Here is a 23,491-nt window from a genome sequence, read left to right on the forward strand (position 1 = left end):
TCCTTACTTTTTACGTATCTGGCAGAGTGTTTTTATTCAAGTTACACATTCAGTATGTGTGAAGTTACACATTCAGTATGTGGGAATAAAAAGCCAATTGAGCTGCGACAACACTGCTTCATCCAAAAACAGTTACAACAGCAGAAGACCCCCACCGGGTACCACACTCATCTCCACTACAAATAGGAAAAAGAGGCTACAATTTGCACAAGCTCACCAAAATTGGACAGTTGAAAACTGGAAAAATGTTGCCTGGTCTGATGAGTTTCGATTTCTGTTGAGACATTCAGATGGTAGAGTCAGAATTTGGGGTAAACAGAATGAAAACATGGATCCATCATGCCTTGTTACCACTGTGCAGGCTGCTGGTGGTGGTGTAATGGTGTGGGGGATGTTTTCTTGGCACACTTTAGGCCCCTTAGTGCCAATTGGGCATCGTTTAAATGCCACGGCCTACCTGAGCATTGTTTCTACCATGTCCATCCCTTTATGACCACCATGTACCCATCCTCTGATGGCTACTTCCAGCAGGATAATGCACCATGTCACAAAGCTCGAATCATTTCAAATTGGTTTCTTGAACATGACAATGAGTTCCCTGTACTAAAATGGCCTCCACAGTCACCAGATCTCAACCCAATAGAGCATCTTTGGGATGCGGTGGAACGGGAGCTTTGTGTCCTGGATGTGCATCCCACAAATCTTCAACAACTGCAAGATGCTACCCTATCAATATGGGCCAACATTTCTAAAGAATGCTTTCAGCATCTTGTTGAATCAATGCCACATAGAATTAAGGCAGATCTGAAGGCGAAAGGGGGTCAAACACAGTATTAGTATGGTGTTCCTAATAATCCTTTAGGTGAGTGTAGTTTATCTAAAATATACTAAAAGTATATACTTTAAAGTACAGCAACAACATGATTTATGAGCCTTTTTACGAGCAAGCGCCACTTCAAATGTCAGTTTTTGACATGTTTCACTATATTTGGACATTTTAAAACTGTGGTCCTTAAGCATAGCGAAACGTGTACATACACACAAAGACACAGACAGTCACCTTTACTGTCTGATGTGATTTAGGAGGACAGTGGCCAGCACATTTAACTCTTCGGTTCGCCTCTCTCTGTCTATCTCTCAAACACACTCAGTCCCTCTCTTCTGTAAACACAGCAGCCTTCTCTCCATCTCTCAGATAAACACACTCTCGCTCCCTCTTTTTATTAAACAAGCATTTACTCCAGATGACCAGTGTTTTCTTTTCCTCTATCAGAGACCGCATTCACTTTTTACGCCTCTATATTCGTATTCATTCAAATCTATTTCATTCCCTTATTTGTTTTAATGGCACACAAAAACACCCCCTTCACACACATCTCCCCCACACAGATGTGCTTGAATCACACCTGCTGTATTGCAAGAATCAGCACTGCTGGGTAAGAACTGTGTGCTGCTTCAGTGTTTCGCGTGAGCATGCATGATACACCAAATAATAACATCACACAATAAAGTCAAAGTTCATGCAGGAAAAAATGGGCTACAGTGGGATACAGTGATGCAGAATATTGCATATATACTTTAATCTGACATTTAAGATTGCTGAATGGTTTTATGGACTTTTACATTTTGACATATTTAAGAATCACTGATGAAAAGAGTGTATTGATTTAACTGTAATAACAGAGATTTGATGCTTAAAGACATTTTAAAAGGCTTGTGCCAAAATCAACCCCGGAAGGGACTTTATGTCAACAATGCATTAGCAGATATTGACAGTAAGTGGTCTTAAATATTACAGTTTAAACAGGGCCAGGAATCAAAGAAGGTTGTTTGCTCAACAGCAACTGTTTATTATATTGTTTGGTAGAAAATTACAATACAGTTTATGTAAGGCATTTATGAATAAAGTAACCACCCAGCCATCAGCAGTATTATTTAGCCAATTCAGTAACTCCTGTCATAGAAAGAAAGAAGTAGAAAAAAGAAAGAACGAAATGGGGAAGGAAGAAAGAAAGTAGGATGAAAGGAAAAAGAAAGAAAGAAAGGAGGGAGGGATGGAGGAAAAAGGAAGAAAGAAAGAAAGAAAGAAAGAAAGAAAGAAGGAAAGAAAGAAAGAGAGAAGGAAGGAAAGAAAGAAAGAAAGAAGGAAAGAAAGAAAGAAAGAGAGAAGGAAGGAAAGAAAGAAAAAAGAATGAATGAGGAAAAGAGGGAGGGACAGAACGAACAAATGGAAGAAAGGAGGAAGGGAGAGAAAGGGAAAAGGAAGGAAGGAAAGAAAGAAAGAAAAATGAAAGATAGAAGGAAGGAAAGAAAGAAGGAAAGAAAGAAAGAAAGAAAGAAAGAAAGAAAGGGTGGGAGAAATGAAGAAAGAAAACAATGGAAGGAAGGAAAGAGGAAAAGAGGGAGGAAAGGATGTAGGGAGGAAGGAGAAGAAAGAAAGGAAATAGAAAAAGAGGGAGGGAGGGAGGGAGGGAGGTAGGAAGGAAGGATGGAAGGAAAGAAAGAAAGAAAGAAAGAAAGGAGGGAGGGAGGAAAAAAGGAATGAAGAAAGGAAACAAAGAAGTAAGGAAGGGGGAGAAAGGAAGGAAAAAATAATGGAAGTAAGCAAAGAAAGAAAGAAAGGAAGGAAGGCAGAAAAGAGGGAGGGATATAGGGAGGTGGAAGGGCAAAAAGAAAGAAAGAAAAAAGGAAGGAAAGAAGAAGGAAAGAAAAAAGAAGGATGGAAGGAAAGAAAGAAAGGAGGGAGGGAGGAAAAAAGGAAGGAAGAAAGGAAGGAAAGAAAGAATCAGGAAAAGAGGGAGGGAAAGAACGAATGAATGGAAGGAAGGAGGAAGGGAGGGGGAAAGGAAAGAAGGAAAGAAAGAAGGAAAAAAGGAAGAGAGGGAAAAAAATAATGGAAGAAAGGAAAGAAATAATGAAAGAAAGGAAGGAAAGATGAAAATAGGGAGGGAAGGATGTAGGGAGGAAGGGAAGGAAAAAAGAAAGAAAGAATGAATGAAAGAAAGGAAGGAAATAGAAAAAGAGGGAGGGAGGTAGGGAGGAAGGGAAAGAAAGAAAGGAGGGAAGGAGAAAAAAAGAAAGGAAGAAAGGAAAGAAAGAAAGAAGAAAGGAGGGAGAAAGGAAGGAAGTAAGAAATAATGGAAGGAAGCAAAGAAAGAAAGAATGAAAGAAAGGAAGCAAAGAAGAAGGAAAGAAAGAAGGATGGAAGGAAAGAAAGAAAGGAGGGAGGGAGAAAGGAAGGAAGAAAAAAATGGAAGGAAGCAAAGAAAGAAAGAATGAGCGAAAGGAAGGAAAAAAGAAGGAAAGAAAGAAAGAAGGATGGAAGAAAAGAAAGAAAGGAGGAGGAAGGCAGGAAAAAGAAAGAAAAGGAAGCAGGAAAAGAGGGACGGAAAAAAGAAAGAATGGAAGGTAGGAAGGATGGAGGGAGGGAGGGAAGGAAGGAAAGAAGGGAAAATGAAAGATAAAAGGAAGGAATGAAGGAAGGAAGGAGCGAATAAATGAAGGAAGAAAGTGAGAAAGGAGGGAATAAAGATAGGATGGAGGGAAAGAAAGGTGAAAGCACATCTGACATCCTCTGTAGCCCACAGCAACACTTTGAGATCTATACAGTACATTGGTCTGATGCTAATTCAGAACATCGTGTGGTCACATCAGAGACCTAAAGAGATCAGTCGGACACACTGCTGTTCCTTCTCCTGATCTCAATGCATTTGATCCATGTGATGAGTCCAACCCAACTCAAGACTCAGACACAAAAGATGATCAGCTGCAAGATCATCTACACATACAGAGTTAAGCTGTACAACAAACTCCATGGTATCAGACTGTAAGATGAACTAAACCACTTGATAAAAACTGTCCAGCTGCAGAGAGAAAAACTCTGTTTTGTGATGAAGAGGGGGGTCTGTTTCTGCCAGCAGCTCAGCACAGCTGGACAGTGACAGGATGAGACCTGTCATACATCTTTAACCAGCTGTCATTCACTCTACACACACTTACACGACAGTTTAAATGCACTGTCTCCTTCAGAGCAGGAGAGCAATTCTGACAAGCACAATAAATTATTTTCTTCAGGGATCTTACCTAACCACCTTCATGCATATATTGTCAAAAATGCTACAATATGCTATAGTAAATGCTGCAGTAAATGCTACAGTAAAAACATGTCATTACAAAAAAAGTAGACATTACATTTTATTTTGTTGTAAAATAATGTCAAATGTATGTGTTTTTTTTTTTACATTAAAGGTATATCAAATTTTTTATTGTGAAAATCTTTATCATGCTCAACAACATGTATTTTTACAGTAAAAAAGCTAAATGTTTTTGTTAGTAAAATTAATGGTCCCACAGTTGTGACTACAAATTTGATATTTCCTTATGTTTCTTATTTGTATGGTGCACTCTCAGAAAAAAAGGTACAAAAGTTGTCAATGGGGCAGTACCTTTTTGTACCTAAAAAATGCATGTTGGTACCTTAAAGGTGCACACTGGTACCTCAGAGGTACATATCTGTACCAAAATGGTACATATTAGGAAGTTTTTAAAAGGAACCGTCCCGGTGACAACTTTTGTATCTTTTATCTGAGAGTGTGGTTAACTGTATATTATAAGGTACAAAGCAGATTCACATTAACAATCATATATCAGGAAATGAAATATGCAGTTTTGAATTTGCCAATAATGCATAAATGTTGTTGGCTTTTCTTTTTTAAACTGCAGGGTTGTTTGCATGTTTCCTGTATTTCCCTGTAAGTTTTTTGCCAACTACAGTTAGTTGTTTTTAACATCAAATTTTCTTTACAGAGAACCTGTAAACAATACAATTATTCTACAGCTGTAGACAGTTTTTGAAGTCATTACTCACAGTAATTTTCAGATTATTCATATTAAAGGATAATTCGATTATTGGTGTTTTGAATCTTTAATTAAAGGTTAATAATACATAATAAGTGTTTGACGTCTTTAATGATTTCTCACAAACCACTAACAAAATAATTTTGCTTAGCAATTCAGCAGAAACATTAGATTTGCTTTGATATGTTGAACAGTAAGTATTATTTTGTCACAACAGAGGAAGGTGTTTGTAAAATCAGTCTAGGGCCTGAAAGTCAAAAGTATATACATTACAGTTTTAAACTTTTATAAATAAATAAGTAACTTTGTAGAGGATGGCAGAACTATCTAACCAGTGTTATCAGTCTTCTTATTAAAATGACATTGACTGTATGAAAGCTTTCTTTTTTTCCTTGCATGTATAGGACCTTGAGAAAAAAGCAATAACAGAGCTACACAGATCATTGAGGAACTGTCTCTTATTCATATTCAGCTGAGAATAAACGGAGATTATGTGGAGCAAAAAAGTGCAACAAGCATCCGTTTCAAAAATAACCCAATAACAGACTTTCAGAATGATGAATCAGTCATTTGTACCACACAGGCTAATTATGAAACGAAACACTTAGAGCATTACATGACTCAGATAAAACAAACACTGACGATGTTTAATGTAAAGACTGAGTGCCAGTCTGATCCTGTACGGAACTTTATTTAATTCAAACCAGTTACATTGTGTTACTATTAAGGTGTAGTGTAGCCTAATTCAAAGGCTTTCCCTCCTGTGTCATTGAACTATGTTTTGCCAAGAAAAGCCCTGCGTTTCTCACTGTCAGTCACTGAATAATACAACAACCCCTGAACTATCTATTATTACGGTTTAATCATTAACTTTTAATGATCCAGGTTAGACAGTGTAGGAAATAATTTAGTTTAATTCTTCAAGTAATGTCGTCTACTGGTTGCTCAACGTCGTTTTAAAGAGTTAAGTTAGTCATTTACATACAACACTGTCAAAAACTTCACTGCTTTTCCAGTCACGCTCCTTAGCGAGGAAGGACTACCAAGAACAAGTACTGTATCAATCACAACATTACAACGAAGCTTACGAGCAAACTGTATCAGTTTGGTCTACTTACGTTAACGACGTTGTCACAAATCGTCCGAAATCCCGGTAAATGTGTGCCGTTTCTGTAGTAATCGCATAGAGATGTACTGTAAGCAGAGATAGGGCTGAGACGCAGTGATAGTGATGATCATCTCATGAAGCGTCGTCACAGGTATACAGCACGCGCCTCCTCCACATCTGCTTAGTGTTTGGGAATCCAAATGTACTGACGGATCAACACTGCAGAAAAACAGATGCGAAACTTTTCTGTTGCCGCCTTTCTTATCTGTCCATTGCGTAACTCCCAGTTCTAAGACTTACATCGAGAGTAAACCAAACAGTACACGTACAGACATATAATTATGAATAATAATTCAGTAGGCTACACTGTTTATGAACATGCTAACTAGTCGTTAATTTTTTTTAGAAATCGGAGATTATTTTTTTAATGTAAGGCAAACTGGTTACTTGAACACACAATTGTGTTTAGTATGTTGCCGCCTTTTCGTTTTCCTTTACTACCACCATTTGGAGGAGATGAACAGTGCAAGACTGTGATGATGTAAACGCTTGTAAGACTATGATGAACTGACACACACACAAACCTTTTCCTAACCAGAATTTATTTTTTCGTACAAAGAACTTAAGGTTTTTAAATAGCTTTAAGAAATACAAAAGTTTCATTTTATATATAATTTATCATTAAATTTTCTGAAAAATACAATTACCTACATAACTCACAACTTAATAAAAAAAGGCATTCTTAAAGCATAAATATCTGTACCAAAATTATAATGGTTCAAGCCCTTGCTTTTGTGTTTAAAAATTACATTAGTAAAGACTAAACCATATCACATGTGTTTCTGGTTGAACATCTCAGTATTTTATAAAGTGAAATAATAAAAAAACAATAGATAAGACAGCAGCATACCCTGATCCTGAGAGTTAACAGTGTCCATTTACTGTACATGTGCTTTAAACCAATGAGATTACACTAAATAAACGAACCTACATAAAAATATGGCCCATCTTCAGAGAAACAGAAGGCAAACAGTCAATCTCACATCTAAAAAAATTAAAGACACAGCTAGTAAATACAAAACATATATTAGGCAATTATGAACAATATGTAAACAATTACATGCATCAAATATGCATTTGAAAAATGCTATACAATTAATGAGTGCAAAAAGACCCAAATAAAAATTGTTGGCATATGTACAGTATGTGCATAATGCCAACAAAAGGTGCAATATAAAATTCTCTCAAAATGACCTGAGAGCTTCTCTTTCTCAGACTTGTCTGAGTCCAATTACATCCCGGTCCAAATCCCTTCCTTTATTTGCTCTCTATTGTCCACAAGTTCCTCTAATTGTTTTTCTCTCTGTTGTCTGTCTTCATGTGACTCTTCATCTTCATTAAGAAGCTGCTCCTCCTCTCTCATGAGATCTTCATCACTCTTCATTAACTCTTCAGCGCTATCAAACAGCATTTCATCTGTTACTTCTTCCAACTTTTCATCTTCATAATCTAGCTGTTGTTTAGCCTCAACATTTTCCACCTCTTCCTCCACATGGTTCTCTGCACTCTCATCGTCTCCCAGTGCCATCGGCTCCTCGTGTTTTTTAGCCTTCCTCTCATCCTCATCTTTGCTCTCAGCATCTTCTTTCGACTTCACAATGCTCAACTCTCCAGTACTCCCTGAAGTGTTTTTTATTTTAAGGCAGGTTTTGGTCTGAGGGCTGTTAGGTATCTCATCCTCTGGTGGGGGCTTCCAGTAGTCATACAGCTTTCCCTGTGAATAAAAATGGTCCAAGCAAACATGAATGATTCTGATTTCAGGAACGTAATAACAACATAAGGATGAACTGTATTTGTGTAAGGCAGGGGTTTTTGATATTGCTCCTGCAGTGCTATCATGCTAAAGATAACACTAATTTAACACACCCAAACCAGAAAATCAAGGTGTTGAGGGTTATTTAAAAATACAGGCAGGTGTGTTGGACCAGGGTTGGGATTTTTCTACTTTGTAGCAGAAGCTTTCCAGAGTGCTAAAAATGTGTTGCGCTTTCAAAATGCTTTGTTTTTAGCTAATATTTCCTTGCCACTTGAATTCAGAAAAAAAACGCTTTCTTCAGTTCACATAGGATATACAGTACTACCTCCTGAGGCCTTGTTCGTACGAGAAGCACCTGCCACTTTGTGTAAATCCTTGCTACGAAGTCTTTTACCTACAAAAAGAGACCACATGCCGTTAATAAAAATCAGAATCCCTTTGATAAGAACAGAATGAAGAATTTCCTGAACAAAGCTGCACTTTACTTTGCTCCTGTAAAGAGTCTTCTCACTCTCCCGTATGTCACACTTGATGTGTTTCTCCAGTTGAGATGAAAGACTCCGTAATTCATTCTGCCAATGACAGAAAGCCAATTCAGTCCAAATGTATGAAAATGGTGATATAACAAAAATGACAAAAGGCATCATACTGAAGGTCTGGGATCCATGTACGCTTTGATTTGGCCTATAATGTTTCGCTTTTTTCCACGTCATGTTTTGGTACGAGGACATGTTTACACAATAACAGACTGGTGTGCAACCAGTAAATCATTCACATACAAAAGTCTCTGAAGTTCATAAAAACAACAGGAAACACGTAAAAATATCTTTTAGATTCCACAAATTGCATCAAGCAAAACTCTTGGAAGACTTTTAAAGACTTTGTCGTGAACTTCGCATAATTTTTGGCTTTGTGCAGTTTCCATACAGACCATTAAAGAACGCGAAACACACATCTCCAGGAAATCCTGTATAATTAAACCAATCAGAGGACAACTTTCAAAGCTGCTGAAGTGTTTCCAAAAAAGTGTGCCATATGCATCAGACGTTCGCCAACGGTCAGTGGCATCTGAGGCTGTGACTAATGGCTGTGCTGCCACAGTACACAGGTTTGACAATCCTAGGGATAAGTGATTTATCAGATGCTGATGATACATACATTAAAGATACTTTTGCTGGCAATAAAAAGCAATGACAGAGTCAATAAATAATCAATTGTTGTTTACCAAAAATATGTTGATAAACATTGCTGTTTATATCCTATGTAGTTTTATATTACTGCATCAGGGCTTTGAACCAGATTTTTTCCCAATTGGTTCGTTCTGAACAGAAACAGTATTTTAACGTTTTCGGTTCAACCTCAAATGTTCCTGAACCGGTTAGAACAAAAAAAAGTTCCCGAAGGGGTTAATGACGTTCCATGTCAGCTGTGGGACATACAAATAAGTAGGCTGATCATTAGGACATTAAACTTAAATGATTATTCTACATAATTTTCCTTGAGTCTCCATCTTTTCATCAAAGATTAATAAAGGCTACATTATGTAAGCAATGTCTGCCATGTCGTTTATTGGCAAACACATTTTTTTTAATAGAAAAAGAATACTGTGGTATTTCGAGATCATTTTGTTTGTATGTGTCAAGAACAGAAAGATTGTTCGCTTGCTTTTTGAAAACCGTCTCTCCGTGTATGCACTTTCGAGTGCACTTAAACACACGCGCACACACACAGACGGAGGACAAATTCCAAACGGCGCTACGGTAAGATGCAGCAGCATAAACAGTCGCTCCACATAAAGTGAAAATTACGTTGTTTTATGAGACACAGTAGGGCAAAACTCTCTCTCAAGATTATATACATCAAGAGTTCTGATCTTTGAAGGGCACAGGGATAATAACGTTTGATTGGAGTTGGACCGGACACATTCAACCGCATGTGCGTCTGTGCGTTAGAGCCCTGCAAGCCCGTCGGGGCTAGAGTTTTTGGCCCGTGCAGGGCTCTACTGTGCGTACATAAAATTGCTCACTTTAGCTCCTTTTGTGGTTAAATTGTTTAAAATCACTTAACTGTTAACATTAGCAAGCCTTTGAAACACGTGCAAATGATTAACTTTCACCCTATTTAAATTTGCGTATTCATCCGCATAACGCATGCGAGCCGAACCGTGGGTCGTGATCTGTACAGATCAACTGCGATCCGTTACACCAATAATTAGTATTAAAAAACATCTTGAGATAGTTGATAGCCTACAATATTTACCTCTTATGATTGAGCATTAGAGACTTGGGCTTGAGTAGGCTACTTGCTGGTGGCAAGCTTCTCATTTCTCCGATAAGTCAATGACTACCGAAAGTGAACTTCACTGAGTCATATTGCACAGAAATCTTGTCAAAGAATGAAAAAATAACGGTGTTAACCGGTTACTTTTATTTTAAATAAACGATTCTGTTCCGGAACATATATTTTTTGAAAAGTTTCTGGTTTCGTTTCTGTTCCTTGCAAAACATCAAAAGTTTCTGGTTTTTGTTTTGTGAACCGGTTCAAAGCCTTGTACGCCATATAACAAAAAAATTGCTTTCTTTGTGTTGATTTAGTAAACTATGCAAAACCATGGCTTGATAATATACTGCTGGGTTTAGACACTTAAATTGTTTGCCCGAAATGTTTCCTCAAATTAAAAAAAATAATAATAAACAGGACTATAATACAATTGTGTAACTATCAATTAATGTGTCATTAAAAGGCTGGGAGATAGAGATATAGTTGTTTTACTTGTCTTCAAGCTCCAAGAAAAAAAACTGGAAAGAAAGCCGATTAACACAATGAGGCATTATGAACTCTTATAAACCCTATTAAGTCCTCTTTCACTATACATCTCTCCTCTAGCCTGTAAAATCACACACAAAAAAAGAAATTCAATAGACATAAGCAGTCTTTTCTTTTTACATTGCACAAAATCAGTTCTACTCGTAATCGACTCCTGCGGGTGGTACTAGAACATAAAACAAGGGTTGTGTCCACAGACAGGGTCTTTATGCAACCGATTCAATGGCCATGTGCCTTTAAGACTGGACTAGGATTTAGTATAAAAACACTTACTCTCTGGTTCGAGGGTAGAAATTCAAAATTGGATGCTTCATTTGTCAACGTCAAAAGGCTGTAGCAGAGGTAATATGCCTAAATGAAAGGAAATGTATTTATCAGTGGCTTTGCGATATCACTTTTAGATATTAAAAAGTAATCATCTAGTAGTGCTCAGTGGGCTTTCTGCTTACTTGCTGGTCTAGAGTGACATTACCGTCCTCTGTGCTCCCTGAAGACCTTAGGGCTTTAACCAGGGATGAGGGACGCATTTGAGGTAGGAAAGGTTTTAGCTCAGACAGCTGTCAGAAAAAAAATCAAATAATTTAATGTTGCATGTGTTAATAATGCCTATATATAAGTCCAGCAATAAATATAGTTTGATGACAGCATTGGCTGACATCATGCCATTAAAGGGACACTCTATGTTTTTTTGAAAATATGCTCATTTTCCAGCTCCCTTAGAGTTAAACATTTGATTTTTACGATTTTGGAATCCATTCAGCTGATCTATGATTAGAACAAAAAAACAAAGTTCCCGAACCGGTTAATAACGTAATACGAATAGCAGGGGACTATTTTCGGGCACGATGTTACTACAGAAGAGTCAAGTTTTAAATGTGAAAATATAAAAATGTTTTGGGTTTTTTTTGTGCAATGCTAATGGTATAATCAGATTCAATGGATTACGCTAAGATATGCTAAAAGTGGTATCGCCAGACCTGGAGATCAGCTAAATGGATTGAAAAACGGTAAAAATAAAATGTTTAACTCTAGGGGAGCTGGAAAATTTGCATCCTTCAAAAAAAAAATGGAGTGTCCCTTTAAATATCTATACAATATTAAGTAAACATTAAATATTGTACATTCTAGTTTTAATGTGGGTTTATGTTACCTTAAACTCGACATCTGAGACTTTGTAGGTGCGATTCAAAGTGTGATAAGTTTGATTCAAAAGCTTAGAGATGATAGATACACTTAGGTGTTGTTTAAATTGCCTGTTTACGAAAAGCAAATATATCATTACAGAAAGTATTTATGGTAGCATCAATATTTATGAATTACAGACTTTCACTCACTTTCCACGACTGCTGTCTGGTAGAAGATAAACGAGTCGCCTGAGGTTGTGATGATCCTCTGACAAATCAGTCAACGTCTGGCAAGCTTTAGATAACTGCAGGTTTATAACACAAAAGCTCTGTTTACTGGAGAAAATTATTTTGTTTACGAAAACAACTCATATTTAAAATTCACTATATGGAAATAATGGCTAGTACACCATTTACTTTTTCCACCATTTTACTTTTTGAGTCAGATTTGGAGGTTTGGTGTGACTTATAGTTAAGTAATTGTGCAGTGTCTATGAAATCCAGGTATATTTTCACAAAATGCTCTTTATTATGTAGGATGATTTTATGTAGAAAACAGTAAATCACTAAAAATGACTAACTGGGTTTTCACAGACTGGGTCACAAATAATACAAATTTTTACTTTGGCTAAACTAGTCCTTTAAAGTGAATACACTGTCTATTGGTATCTGACCTGGACTTCCCAGTGCGTGATGTTTTTGAGCAGGTTATGGAGTAGGAGGCTGAAGTGTCCAGTCGGCACCAGTTTGAAATGAGTCTCCAGTCCAATTCTACATACCACTGTTACAAGCAACAGCAGCTCCTCATCAGTGTATGCTTTCGGACACAACGCGGTACACAGAGACAGGTACTGGGTGCAAACAAGACTGACTGTCATTTAAATTCAAGGCATATCATTACTTCAAAAATCACATGCATTGATTTTATACATGGCACAAATATTTAGCTTACCTTGAGAACATTCTCAAAATTGTGTACAGGTAAAGTGACATTGCTTTGATCAGAAATCAGTGTTTCGTGGCTGGTCTCTTTGGGTTGAACGCCCTCTCTGCCATCACATACAAATACATTGATAAAGCTTTTAATACTAACGGACAATACGACACTCCCTTACTAAAAACCATTACTGTATATCAATTTCTTAATAACAAAAGGCCAGTACAAGTCATAATATTAGTTTTAAAAAAAAGGTCTTACAAAAGGTCTCCCTCAGTAAATGTGGGCTGCAAGGCTTCCAGAGGGAAAAGGCTGATGAATGATGCTCCCATGTTAATGAACACTAATGCAATATCCTGTACAGTGGGCACCCATATTTTAAACCTCTGGTTTTCGCTTTCAACTGCAAAACAATAGTCAATGTTAATATATTTCTCATTACTATAAGAAATTAATATTATGAGTGTTGAGCTTACCAATGTGCTGAGCAGCCGAGACAGCAATGCTTCGCAGAGACTCCAGAATCATCGAGGAAGTGATGGGGTTTGGGTGAACTGACATCATCTGAAAAGGTATTACTCATATATAACTATATACAAATTTCAAGCAAATAATTGTGCACTGTGTAAATGTTTCTGCAGCTTTTCCATTTAACAAATACCACTAATTTTAGTTTCATGTTCACAAATGTTTATGTATGTTGGGAAATTGAAGTCATACTTTTGTGACTGTAACATATATGTTTTGGCAGGTTTAATTAAACTTCTCAGGGGTGTGTAGATTTCTCAAAGGATAATACAAGCAGGCCTGAACAAAATGCAACAAAGCAGATTTTTGTAACAGACATAGCTGGCTTTAAAAAAATAATTTAACTGAAAATCACTTTAGGCAAACTTAAAAATTGTGCTTGTTTTAACTTCCTTTAAATTAAAATATACACCTTTTTAAATTTTGTCTTCTAACACAATGATATTTATACTTTATTATTAAATATCTTTATATATTTGGACCCACTTTACATACTTGCACATGTTATTAGGGAAGCTGTGTTTGTTTGTGGGAGAGTGCGTTTGAGTAAATATATAAGGCAGGTGGTTGGCTCTACCTGAAAAAGCCAGCGTGTCACCTCAGGCTGACATGGACAAGAACTATAAGCTCTCGTGAACAAGCCTGCGCTGATCAGGGACAGTACTTGTTCAATACAGGTCCTACAGAGGAAAACACAAAACACAACAGTTAAGCCTATCTTTCACTGTAGTATTTTACTCATATGAATGAAGTAGTAAATCCTAAATACTGAAATAATGTTTGGTTCAGAGTGACGTGCACATCTATAGGAGTGGTGACTGAAGTGGTGTCTTACTGAAGGAACATTTCTTGTGATCGGTTTTGAGGAGTCACACCAATTTTCCGCAGATCCAGCGTTTGGTGGTCAAAGAGTCGGCCAAACTTAGCTGGTATAAACACTTCCTCTCCGGGGTGGATGTCCCTGATGGCACATGAGGTGACCGAGAACTTCTCTAAAAATTCCCTAAACATAAACAGATTTTCATGGTTAATTATAATAACAGGCTAAACACATTATAAATATTATATAAAAACTCAAGGGTTGCTCACACTGGCAGCCAGAATCTGTATCAAATTTAAATTTGAAATAAAAAGTCCTTTTCACAAAACAAATTTACTTCATCATTTAATTCAATGTCATCTACAGTAGTGTTAAGCAATGAATTATGATATACAGCAGTGTTTCCCATACCTAAGCTCTACCTAAATTGCAAACCACCCAGCAAGATTTTTACAAGTTTCTGTATTTTGTGACCTCGGTTGGATGACCCATGTAAATTGCGTGAATCAGGTTTTTTTGGTGGTGACTGGCCATGAAACTGATGCACGTGTCATTGACTCATCATCCAACACGGCATGCTCAACGACTGTTTCATTGCATCAGGGATTTCTTAATTTGTCCAACCTCTGTGCCAACAAAACTTGGCAGACAGATCCCAAAACTCAACTAAAACACCATCATGTGCCTTGTGAGTTTAGCATAATCAAAGTTTCCAGTTTCCCTCCCAGATTTTTCAACAGTTACAACGTGCTGGTCGCAGTTTCATTAACGGAAAGTCACTTGGTATTGCTGACCTCTCATTACTAGCAACCAATGTGGATTTTAGGGATGCTCCGATCACCTTGTTATTTGTACACGGTGCGACTATACAAATCACAACACATAATTAAGAAAATGTTCGCGTTATTTTTGTTACGTATTGGGAGCAGTTTGCTATTTGGAGCCATTCACTTCCAGTCTTTGTGCTAAGCTAAGCTAGCGGGGCTGTGTCAGACAGAGTAACAGGATGCACAGAGATGAGAAAGGTATGTATGGACTTATCTAACTCTGGGGGATACGGTGAATAAGCTAAATTCCCAAAATGTGGGCCTTTAAGACGTGAGAGAGAGATTGTCTATTCACGGGCACTGATGACAGGCTGCTGTGTGCGCGCCAGGTGTATGCAGACAAAAGCAGCTGTGAGGAAAAAGAAAGTTTAAACGGTCAAAACTTTAAAACGCATGCAAATAATAAACTTTCAGCATGAGGATACAATTGTCTGTAATAGATATGTGTTGTATACGCTGTTTGATGAGAATGTAGAGACGATTCACCCTAGGGATGTTCACATTGGCCGTTTAACCGTTAACCGAAGGTAAGAATTTATGACCGATTAACATTATCAGTTAAAATAAAAAAATATTTGTTAATACATGGTGCGTGTCGTCATGAGCCGACAGACATTTCGCCACTTTTCTATCTTTAATTTGTGAATGTCCTGTAAATGACACAAATGATTGCTGCCCTGACGGTCTGATAAAGTAATCATTTGTATGAGAAATAATTTGTGTGCGTGTTTAGAAGCTGAACGGAGACGCGCGTGTGTCCGCGCAAGATGACGCGGTCCGTCTCGCACACATCCGGACAGACGTTCGCTGATGGCCTCTGACCCTGACCATAAACATATCTCTTTTTGCACAAATGGAGAAAGACAACGCAAAACCAAAACTTTCTGAAAAGCATCCTGCTTTAGAAATGACCACTGTGGTAGATGAAACGGAGACAATCTGCCCTATTTGGATATTAATCCTCTGGACCGATCGCATGCTTTTAATAAGGTAATGTTGCGTGAATATCTGATAATGTATGAATCCTGGTTCTGTTGTTGATCTGTCGCTGCTGTTTGCACATTCAAATTAAATGTTTTGTTTTTATTAGTTCACAGACAACTGTCAACTGTATTTTTACTCAATGACAATAGTTAACGGTTAATGTTCGGTTTAGAAGCTACGGTTGTCGGTCTGGAAAATTAACTGATATGAGCATCCCTACTTCACGCTGTTAGGACCGGAATGCATCCTCATAGAAAATACGCACATCTCTGTAAAGGCAAAGAGAGAAATCCAAATCTGCACGTTGTACATGAGCAATGGGTTATAAAAATGCTTACATGGCATAAAAAATGGTCTCTAATTGTAGCCACATTCAGGATCGCTATGATGACAAAAGTAAACAGAAAGATTAGTTCATGCAAATTTAGCGAGTACCGATCGAGTCATTTAATGCCGCTAGTGACCGATACCGATTTGTGGCCGATCGGTCAGAGCATCCCTAGTGGATATAACAAAAATTACAACACTGCCTGACAAACTATTTCTATTTCATCACTTCCTAAAGACTGGAATTAAAAAATAATTGGAATTGTGTGCAGTGTGAACAAAACCTAACTGATTGTATAAATAAAATACCTCTGTTCATGTGAAATGACCTCTTTAGTTTCACTGTTCTCATCCTCATTTAAATTCAGCAGGTCCTCCTGACATGACTCCAGTAATTGTCTCTCCAGCTCTTTTGACCTGTGCATTGGAGTAAAACAAAGTTAGTTAAGTAATTATTAGAAATGTATCAGGATGAGGCTTTAGGCTAACTGCTGTGTGTTGTTTCAACAAATTCTGCCACTGCCAAGTGCCAATACATAATGACAGGTTTGGGAGACATTACTGGTGTGTGCATCTTGAGACAAAACTGACACTGACAACTATAAGTAAGAATAACTGGCAATGCTCATGTTAGCAACACATCTAAAGCTGCTTACATTACAAATGCAGTTTGATTTCTGTTATAAATAAATCACTTCAGCATCTAAAGGGCAGACCAACCTTTGATATTGTTCCTTCTCTTGCAGCATCTTCTCCAGTGTATTTCTGTAGTTAACTGCTTTGGTTTTCACAGCCTTCGGCTAATACAGATAATAAAAATATAACTTCAGGTGTTTGTGCATATAAGAACCAAACAAAAGAAGATTTGTAACACTTGAGCTTATTTAGTAACTCATGATGTGTCCCCATTAGGTTTTCACTTACTGCTGCTTTTGGGACCGGTGTGTTGGGCTCTGAGAAAGCATCTCTCTCAGGGGTCACAGGCACACATTCTCTCCAATCCATCAACTCCTTCAGGGATGGGAGCAGCTCTTCATCATCACTACTGCTGGTGCTCAGGTTGATAGTGCATCTTACTCTCAGATCATCATCTGAATCATCTCGCAGATCAGGATCTGAGGGGTCTTTCGACCGAGTGCAGTGTTTCTTTTCACTTGATCTTTCTGCTTTCACGCTTGCAGCTGAGACAGGCATGTTAGCCTTGGGGCTGCGTGACTCCTCCACTTTCAGCTGCGTTCTTTCTTCCGTTTCCATCTTACAAGACCCAGCTTGTCCTGCAAAGCTGGGTGTTTTTACATCAGCCCGACGGGGGGGTGAGCGAACTTTAACACTCTCCTTATGGCTAGACATGGATGTTGATATGGCAACTGCACAACTTTCTCGCTTGACATGTATGTTTTTGCTGTGCGTTTTGGATGCTGGCAAGCAGAGGTCTGGTTTAAAGAGGTCCTCAATGCTGTCAGCTGTGGTGCTTGACTTTGGTGAGATTTTGCGCAAATGCGGCTGGCTGGGTGGACTTTTGGGATTTTTGTTTGCGTGTGCCACCATAGCGTCTTTGGACTCCCCATTCATGGGTAACTTTGTGACGTGGATTGAGTGCGTTTTGTCACTATCTGCATTTGACTTACTGCAGGTCTCCGGTTTAAAAAGTTGCCTGTGGACGGATGGTCTCGGTTTGCTGGTGTCCGATGTTTGAAAAAGTGGTTTAAAGGACTGGTTATCAGTTATGGTTATCACATTGTCTGTGAGAGGGTGTGAAAAAGCTTGTCTGACAAACTTTGGTGGTGAGTTTATAATAGAAGGGCTGGGGGTGAGTCGGACATCTATACACTGTCGCTTGACGTCCTTCTCACTGCCTGTACTGGGCTCTCTTTTTCTCTTTGCAGAAAGGGACAGTCTGCCCTCTGTTGGCAGAAAAGAGTAATCGACAAAGGTAAGGTCAGCTTTAGTTTAGTTACAAAAAGTAGTAACATTGAAATAGCTAAGCAGTATCTGTAAAGCCCTGTTCACACTGGCAGTGACTTCATGAATCAGTGTACTTTCTGTATACTAGAAGTCAATCCTAGTAGTAGATGATATAAATGCATCAATTTAGTTGCTACCATCTATCTGCAAACGCACTGGGTTCACATGCATATACAACTAAACATATGAATAAATATAATAATTAAATTTACTTTATTAGTGGAGAGTATTAACTGTTTAGTCTACCTGCAAGTATCAGATAGGAAACATATCATGTGAGCTCCATAATTGCTCCATATTTGCATAAAACTCGAATTTTAAACAGGCCCACATGTAGTCAACAATTGTCACTCATGTAGTGTGAATGGGGCTTCATGCAACAAAGCATAATAGTCTTTACCTGGAGAAGGGTTCCTGTGAGGGGTGCTTAATTCCTGTTATACCACCAATAAGACAGACAAATGATTAAATAAAGTAGCAACATGCTTACCATGTCATTCGAAAAATTATATTTACATAAAATAAAAAATAAAATTCAATAATTGCTTTAGGAGCTCTAAAGTGTACCTTCTGTGGCGACATGTTGCTGTGAATGAAGGTTTTGTGGTCTCTATTTCCCACTTTTTCCTTTCTTTGATCCGGATGGTGGAGGATTCGCTCTGCTGTGTTAACTGAGCTTTTGGGTCTTTCCTGAACGTAGGAACTAATAGGCCTCGAATTAGATGATTGAGGAAGAGTGTGTCTTCTAGACTTCACCTTACTAATGCAAGGCAACCCACCTCCACTGACCTGAACACAGAATACCAGAAGATTATTGGTTATGAAAGAAAAATGCCAGGAGACTGATAAACATTACAACAGTTAATAATCATGACTACATCATAAAGACCAATCTGGAAATTCAATTTGACTGTTTTGTATATGGTTTCAATTTCGATTAACAAACGATATTTAATTCCAAAAGAAATTTGCAGACATGGAATTTTACAGAGCCCCTAAGGTGACATTGGAGAAAAAAAAACGTTAGTGTCATGTGCGCACGCGAAACTACCATGCGTGCACGCAAAACTAAACGCGGTAGTATCATGTGAGCACTAGGGCTGCACGATTTGGGTAATTTTTCCCATTGCGGCTATTGATGCTAATATTGCGATGTGCGATTATACTAAATGGTATCATGAGTCAACTTGATGGGTTTTAAGAAAAATCCACACAAAGTTTAGCTAAAATGTGTATTTGTAAAACAAAAAATGTTTTCGTATTGCCACGTGATGTAGCAACTGCTCAGTGTCAATAATCCTAAATCCAAAATACCGCCATACAACGAACAAAGAGTTTTTTTTAGCTACCAGATCACTGTCAACCTCCTCTGCATCTATCTTATTGCACTGCCTTTTTTGTTCGTTTTTCTTTCTTTTTTTAAACAGCAAGGAAAATCATCAAACTGTTATCAGAAAGTTTGTGTTAACAAGTCCACACATTTATTTAATATAATTGCAACATTTTGCTGTCATATAATCGCACAGGCTGACATCGCGATTGCGTTGCGATTAATTGTGCAGCACTAGTGATCACGCGATAGTTTCATGTGAGTAGAGCTGCACGATTCTGTATAAAATGAGAATCACGATTCTTTTGCTTAAAATAAAGATCACGATTCTCAAGAACTTTGTTAATTTTTAAACTCCTGAACATTAGTTTAACATTAGTTTTTACAGGTGCAGAGAATTATGCTTCTGAAAGTTTCAGATAAGTGTAAATAATCTTTAAATTCAGTTCATGTTAATTGAAGAGTGATTATGTATTCATTTTATTTAAAGAAAAAATTAAAATATACATTTTAAGTAGCCTAAATAAAAAAACAAACAAATAAGTTTTGGTGCAAATTGCTCCCACATGGATTGATATTACTTTATGGTAATGAGCTATGATGAGGTTCGGCGGCAACCAATCGCAAAGCGGCAACATTTGGTGGCAACCAATCAGAAGGCGGAAACCTCCGCTTGAGAGGATTAATCTTCATGCCCACTAGAACACTTGGGCCAAATACAGGAAAATGTAATGTAAGTTGTCAAGTGGTCAAGTGCAAAGACAGCAAGTGTGGTTATTTGGACACAGCCAATGTTTCCCCCTGTGCTAAAAACCCTTTCGGAAGGGATAAGATCCGGAATAAGATCCTCTTTTTGGTACTTAAACAACGTCAAGATTCTTGTCGGACGTACCTGCGCAGTGCTCTGCCTCACTCATTCTCTTTAGTTTCTGTTTATTTCTGTCTAACTTCTCGGCGAAAGCATCCGCTATACCAGTGGAGCAAACACGAGCACATCTGGCTTGCGCAATAATAAATGTGGCACATCGCAGCCGCTGTGATTGCATGTTGTCGAGAGAACTGACCACACTGCATCTTTCCTCTTTGAAAATATAATTACCTGAATTGTCGAAATGCTGGATTAAGATCGTTTGGAGAGTTAAATCGAGATCACAATCTTTTAACGATTAATCATTCAGCTCTACACGTGAGCACGCGATAGTTTCACGTGAGCATGCAAAATAGACTTTATTTAATTTTTGCTCTATGTCCCCTTAGGGGCTCCGTAGAATTTATCTGTTGTGCTGTCACTTTAAGATCTACATTTAATGCACGGATCTAATATACTGTTGCACAGAGATAATCATGAAATTAAGTTTATTTAACTAAGTTCGGGAGGAGCATGGTCATGTGATCCAACCAATCAGCGCGAACAGGTGCCTATAAACAGCAGTCCCTCACCTCTGTCCCGTGACAGATTTTTTGCAGCATCCCTTCTCCACCCCATCACCTCACTCTCATCTAGTTTGATTTATCCCAGTTAAAGGGGGGGGGGGGGGGGTACTCTAACTCTGGGATAAAATTTCGAGCTCAGGACCCTCTCCTCGGACAACACGCCAAATATGCTTATCTCAAATCATAGTTTTGTTAAATTGAAGATTGATTCAAATCTGAGAATCAATATTTTTTTACCTGGCTCGTTTCATTTTTAGGTTTTAAGTTTTATTTAAGTCTCCCATGACTTTGGGAACCCTGAACGACTACACCAGAAGAAACACTACTTTGATATCCAATTCAACAAAAACTACAGAAAACAAGAACTGAGTATTAAAAATGAATACAATAACTTTTAAATGCAAAAAAAAAAATTTAATAGTTACCCTCAGGTTTTCATTAAGCTCTCTACTGAGAGCCAAAGAAAGATGTCGGGTTTTTTCGTAAGAACTGGTCCTTTGCACCTCCTTTTTATTCATAGGACTGGGGGACACATCCTTACAGGACAAAATGTTTCCATTTTTAGCTTGTAGATTTCTCATAACAACTTTGCAACTTTTAAGTTCTGTCTTCGAACTCTTGTTGGAGACTTTAGATAAGTTTGAAACAGACTCCCTCTGCCCCAGCTCAGGGTTTCTGACTGGCAGTATGGGTTTAGGGTGGCAACTTTGGGGGAGTTTGGGGGTCTTCTCAGGGGGTTCAGGACGATGTCTTCCTGACACAGGATGGGATGTCCCATCTGTACTCTGGCGACGTGGTTTACCAAGTGGAATAATTTGTTTCACTAAAAAAACAAAACAAACAAAAAATACACATGCTGTCTGACAGTCTGGCTAAGTGCAAAAACAACGGCCCCTTTATCAGCTGAATCAGATTACACACCTGTATTACATGCTAGCACAGGCTTATTAAGATTATCAGCTCAAACCAGACAGGTAAACAGAAGTAGGCCAGCCACATGACAATAGGAAAATCTGGATTAAAAAGGGGAAATTATGCAAGATTTAAGCAAGATATTGCGTACGCCCACCCAGGCACATACATTGAAGGTCAGCCAACCCTCCAGACATTGTGCCATTCTGCAGCAAGCTCACAAGCCCACTAACAGCCCAAAACTAAGCATCCCTGTAGGGTAGGTAAATACAACACCGTGGTAATAAATCTCACCCATATAGGTGATGTGTTGCTTGAGACTACTTGACATTTTATAGTGATGTACGATAGCCAGGTGTCTTTAAATGTCATCTGTGTCATCTGTATGGAGTGAGATGCATGTATCATGTGTTAACGCAACTGAACGTATATATGAGCATGCAAAACTCTCATTTGTTTAGGTAACCAAATCCTGTTTAGTGAAGTCTGTGCCAGCGATCCCCATCCATATACGAGGATGTACACAAATACAGCATTCACAGCACACACTTGATGATAGGAGTTTATATTCAACAGACCTGTGATGCATGTTTCCAGACTTCTGTCAGGGGGGCGTGCGTCTGAAAAAAAAGACACGGGAAAACTTTAGCTTGAGACTAGGTTAATATCAAAATAAAGTCTGTGATGCAGAAAACATTGTAGACTTGCTTTATTTACGTCTGTTTCACATCTGAAGTTGACTGTCACTTTCAGTATAACGTTTTGAGCGGGAATACTTTCGCTGTGTGCTCCGTACGTAAACAGCTAACGTTAGCATGCTAGTTTCGAAAAACGAAACCGGAGGCAACTTGAAAGTTCCAATTCAATTCATTGCACACTTCGACTGACTTAACCACTGGGGTGTTTTGGTTTTTGACAAATACCACAAACACACGAGCGTCCCGGAAATCTAAAATAACGCTCAGCTCTGTCAAAGATGCTAACGCGAGACACAACAAACCAGTAGTTGAAACAAAGACAAACAGTTGTCTGTTAAATCCACTAACTGTTTTACAAAACCAGAGTTTAGTTAATCAGTTTTGACCAAATCATGATGAACCAAGTTCACAGTTAACTTAGACCACGACTGTTACTAGCTGTCAAACCTAGCAAGTTTATTTAGCCGTATGTGCCATTTCAATTTTAAAACACAAATTCTATGCACAAACGCACAAAAATCAGATAAATCAAATCTAATGACAATAAACGCGTACCAGTCATCGTGTGAGATCATTTGATATAACCCATAATGAACGCGTTGTTGTGTTAGCCGCCATCTCTTGGTGGGAGGAGCGAGTGATGTCATTCACAGAAACTGCCGCTAGGGGGCACCTCGCGTGAGCGCCAAAATTTAAAGACTCGCACAGAAAGAAAAGCTCTGTAGTTCCTGGTGCAAAACAAAGGAAAGATGCAAATTACAGAAATTCCCAAGCAAAAACATTTGTTTTGTGTATGTATTGCGAATGTAAAATTATAACAGTTCAATAGCCTTCCGTTTTTTTAAAAACTTGTTTGCACATACTTTTTGCTTTTAATTTTAAATATATTTAGAATCATGTGTAATTTAAAACATGTCCTATTTATTCTTACGTTGTAGTACTGTTTTCCAGCTGTTGCAACATAGTTCACGTGTTGTTGTTCATAGATTCATTTAACG

The 23,491-nt window shown here is 38.1% G+C and overlaps 2 protein-coding genes across 8 annotated transcripts in view; both read right to left on the reverse strand.

Moving 5' to 3' along the window:
• sema4ga (sema domain, immunoglobulin domain (Ig), transmembrane domain (TM) and short cytoplasmic domain, (semaphorin) 4Ga) overlaps positions 1-6,316 on the reverse strand; it is a 40,768-nt gene extending 34,452 nt beyond the window's left edge. The window contains exon 1 of the mRNA XM_073873075.1: positions 5,976-6,316. The gene's annotated coding sequence lies outside the window, so the exon portion shown is untranslated. The remainder of the gene's footprint in view (positions 1-5,975) is intronic.
• Positions 6,317-6,536: 220 nt separating this feature from the next.
• Positions 6,537-23,441, reverse strand: slf2 (SMC5-SMC6 complex localization factor 2). 7 transcript variants are annotated; one of them, XM_055170897.2, is made up of 23 exons: positions 23,425-23,441; positions 23,049-23,221; positions 22,374-22,415; positions 22,090-22,176; positions 21,309-21,706; positions 18,687-18,908; positions 18,520-18,553; positions 17,079-18,058; positions 16,875-16,954; positions 16,464-16,571; positions 14,032-14,199; positions 13,774-13,876; positions 13,145-13,232; positions 12,930-13,071; positions 12,684-12,780; positions 12,406-12,582; positions 11,942-12,036; positions 11,758-11,860; positions 11,057-11,164; positions 10,881-10,958; positions 8,267-8,353; positions 8,107-8,175; positions 6,537-7,739 (listed from the first exon to the last, which is right to left on the reverse strand). In XM_055170897.2, the coding sequence occupies exons 4-23, from the start codon at positions 22,124-22,126 to the stop codon at positions 7,257-7,259; spliced, it is 3,657 nt and encodes a 1,218-aa protein (XP_055026872.2). In that variant the 5' UTR covers positions 22,127-22,176; positions 22,374-22,415; positions 23,049-23,221; positions 23,425-23,441; the 3' UTR covers positions 6,537-7,256. The 7 variants fall into 7 exon arrangements, with proteins under 7 accessions (XP_055026872.2, XP_073729173.1, XP_055026870.2 ...); XM_073873072.1 differs by lacking the exon at positions 22,090-22,176 and adding an exon at positions 21,805-21,896 and having other exon boundaries at positions 23,425-23,440; XM_055170895.2 differs by lacking the exon at positions 22,090-22,176.
• Positions 23,442-23,491: the final 50 nt, after the last annotated feature.

This window comes from Misgurnus anguillicaudatus, chromosome 11 (genome assembly GCF_027580225.2).
Source record: "Misgurnus anguillicaudatus chromosome 11, ASM2758022v2, whole genome shotgun sequence".
Classification (NCBI taxonomy): domain Eukaryota; kingdom Metazoa; phylum Chordata; class Actinopteri; order Cypriniformes; family Cobitidae; genus Misgurnus; species Misgurnus anguillicaudatus.

Bases quoted from the DNA above. Each gene is read 5' to 3' on its own strand.
- slf2 (XM_055170895.2), bottom strand. The intron at 18,554-18,686 runs GTACACTTTAGA...GTGGTATAACAG, and splicing joins GCAACATGTCGCCACAGAAG to GAATTAAGCACCCCTCACAG. The intron at 8,176-8,266 runs GTAAAGTGCAGC...CTCTTTTTGTAG, and splicing joins AGACTCTTTACAGGAGCAAA to GTAAAAGACTTCGTAGCAAG.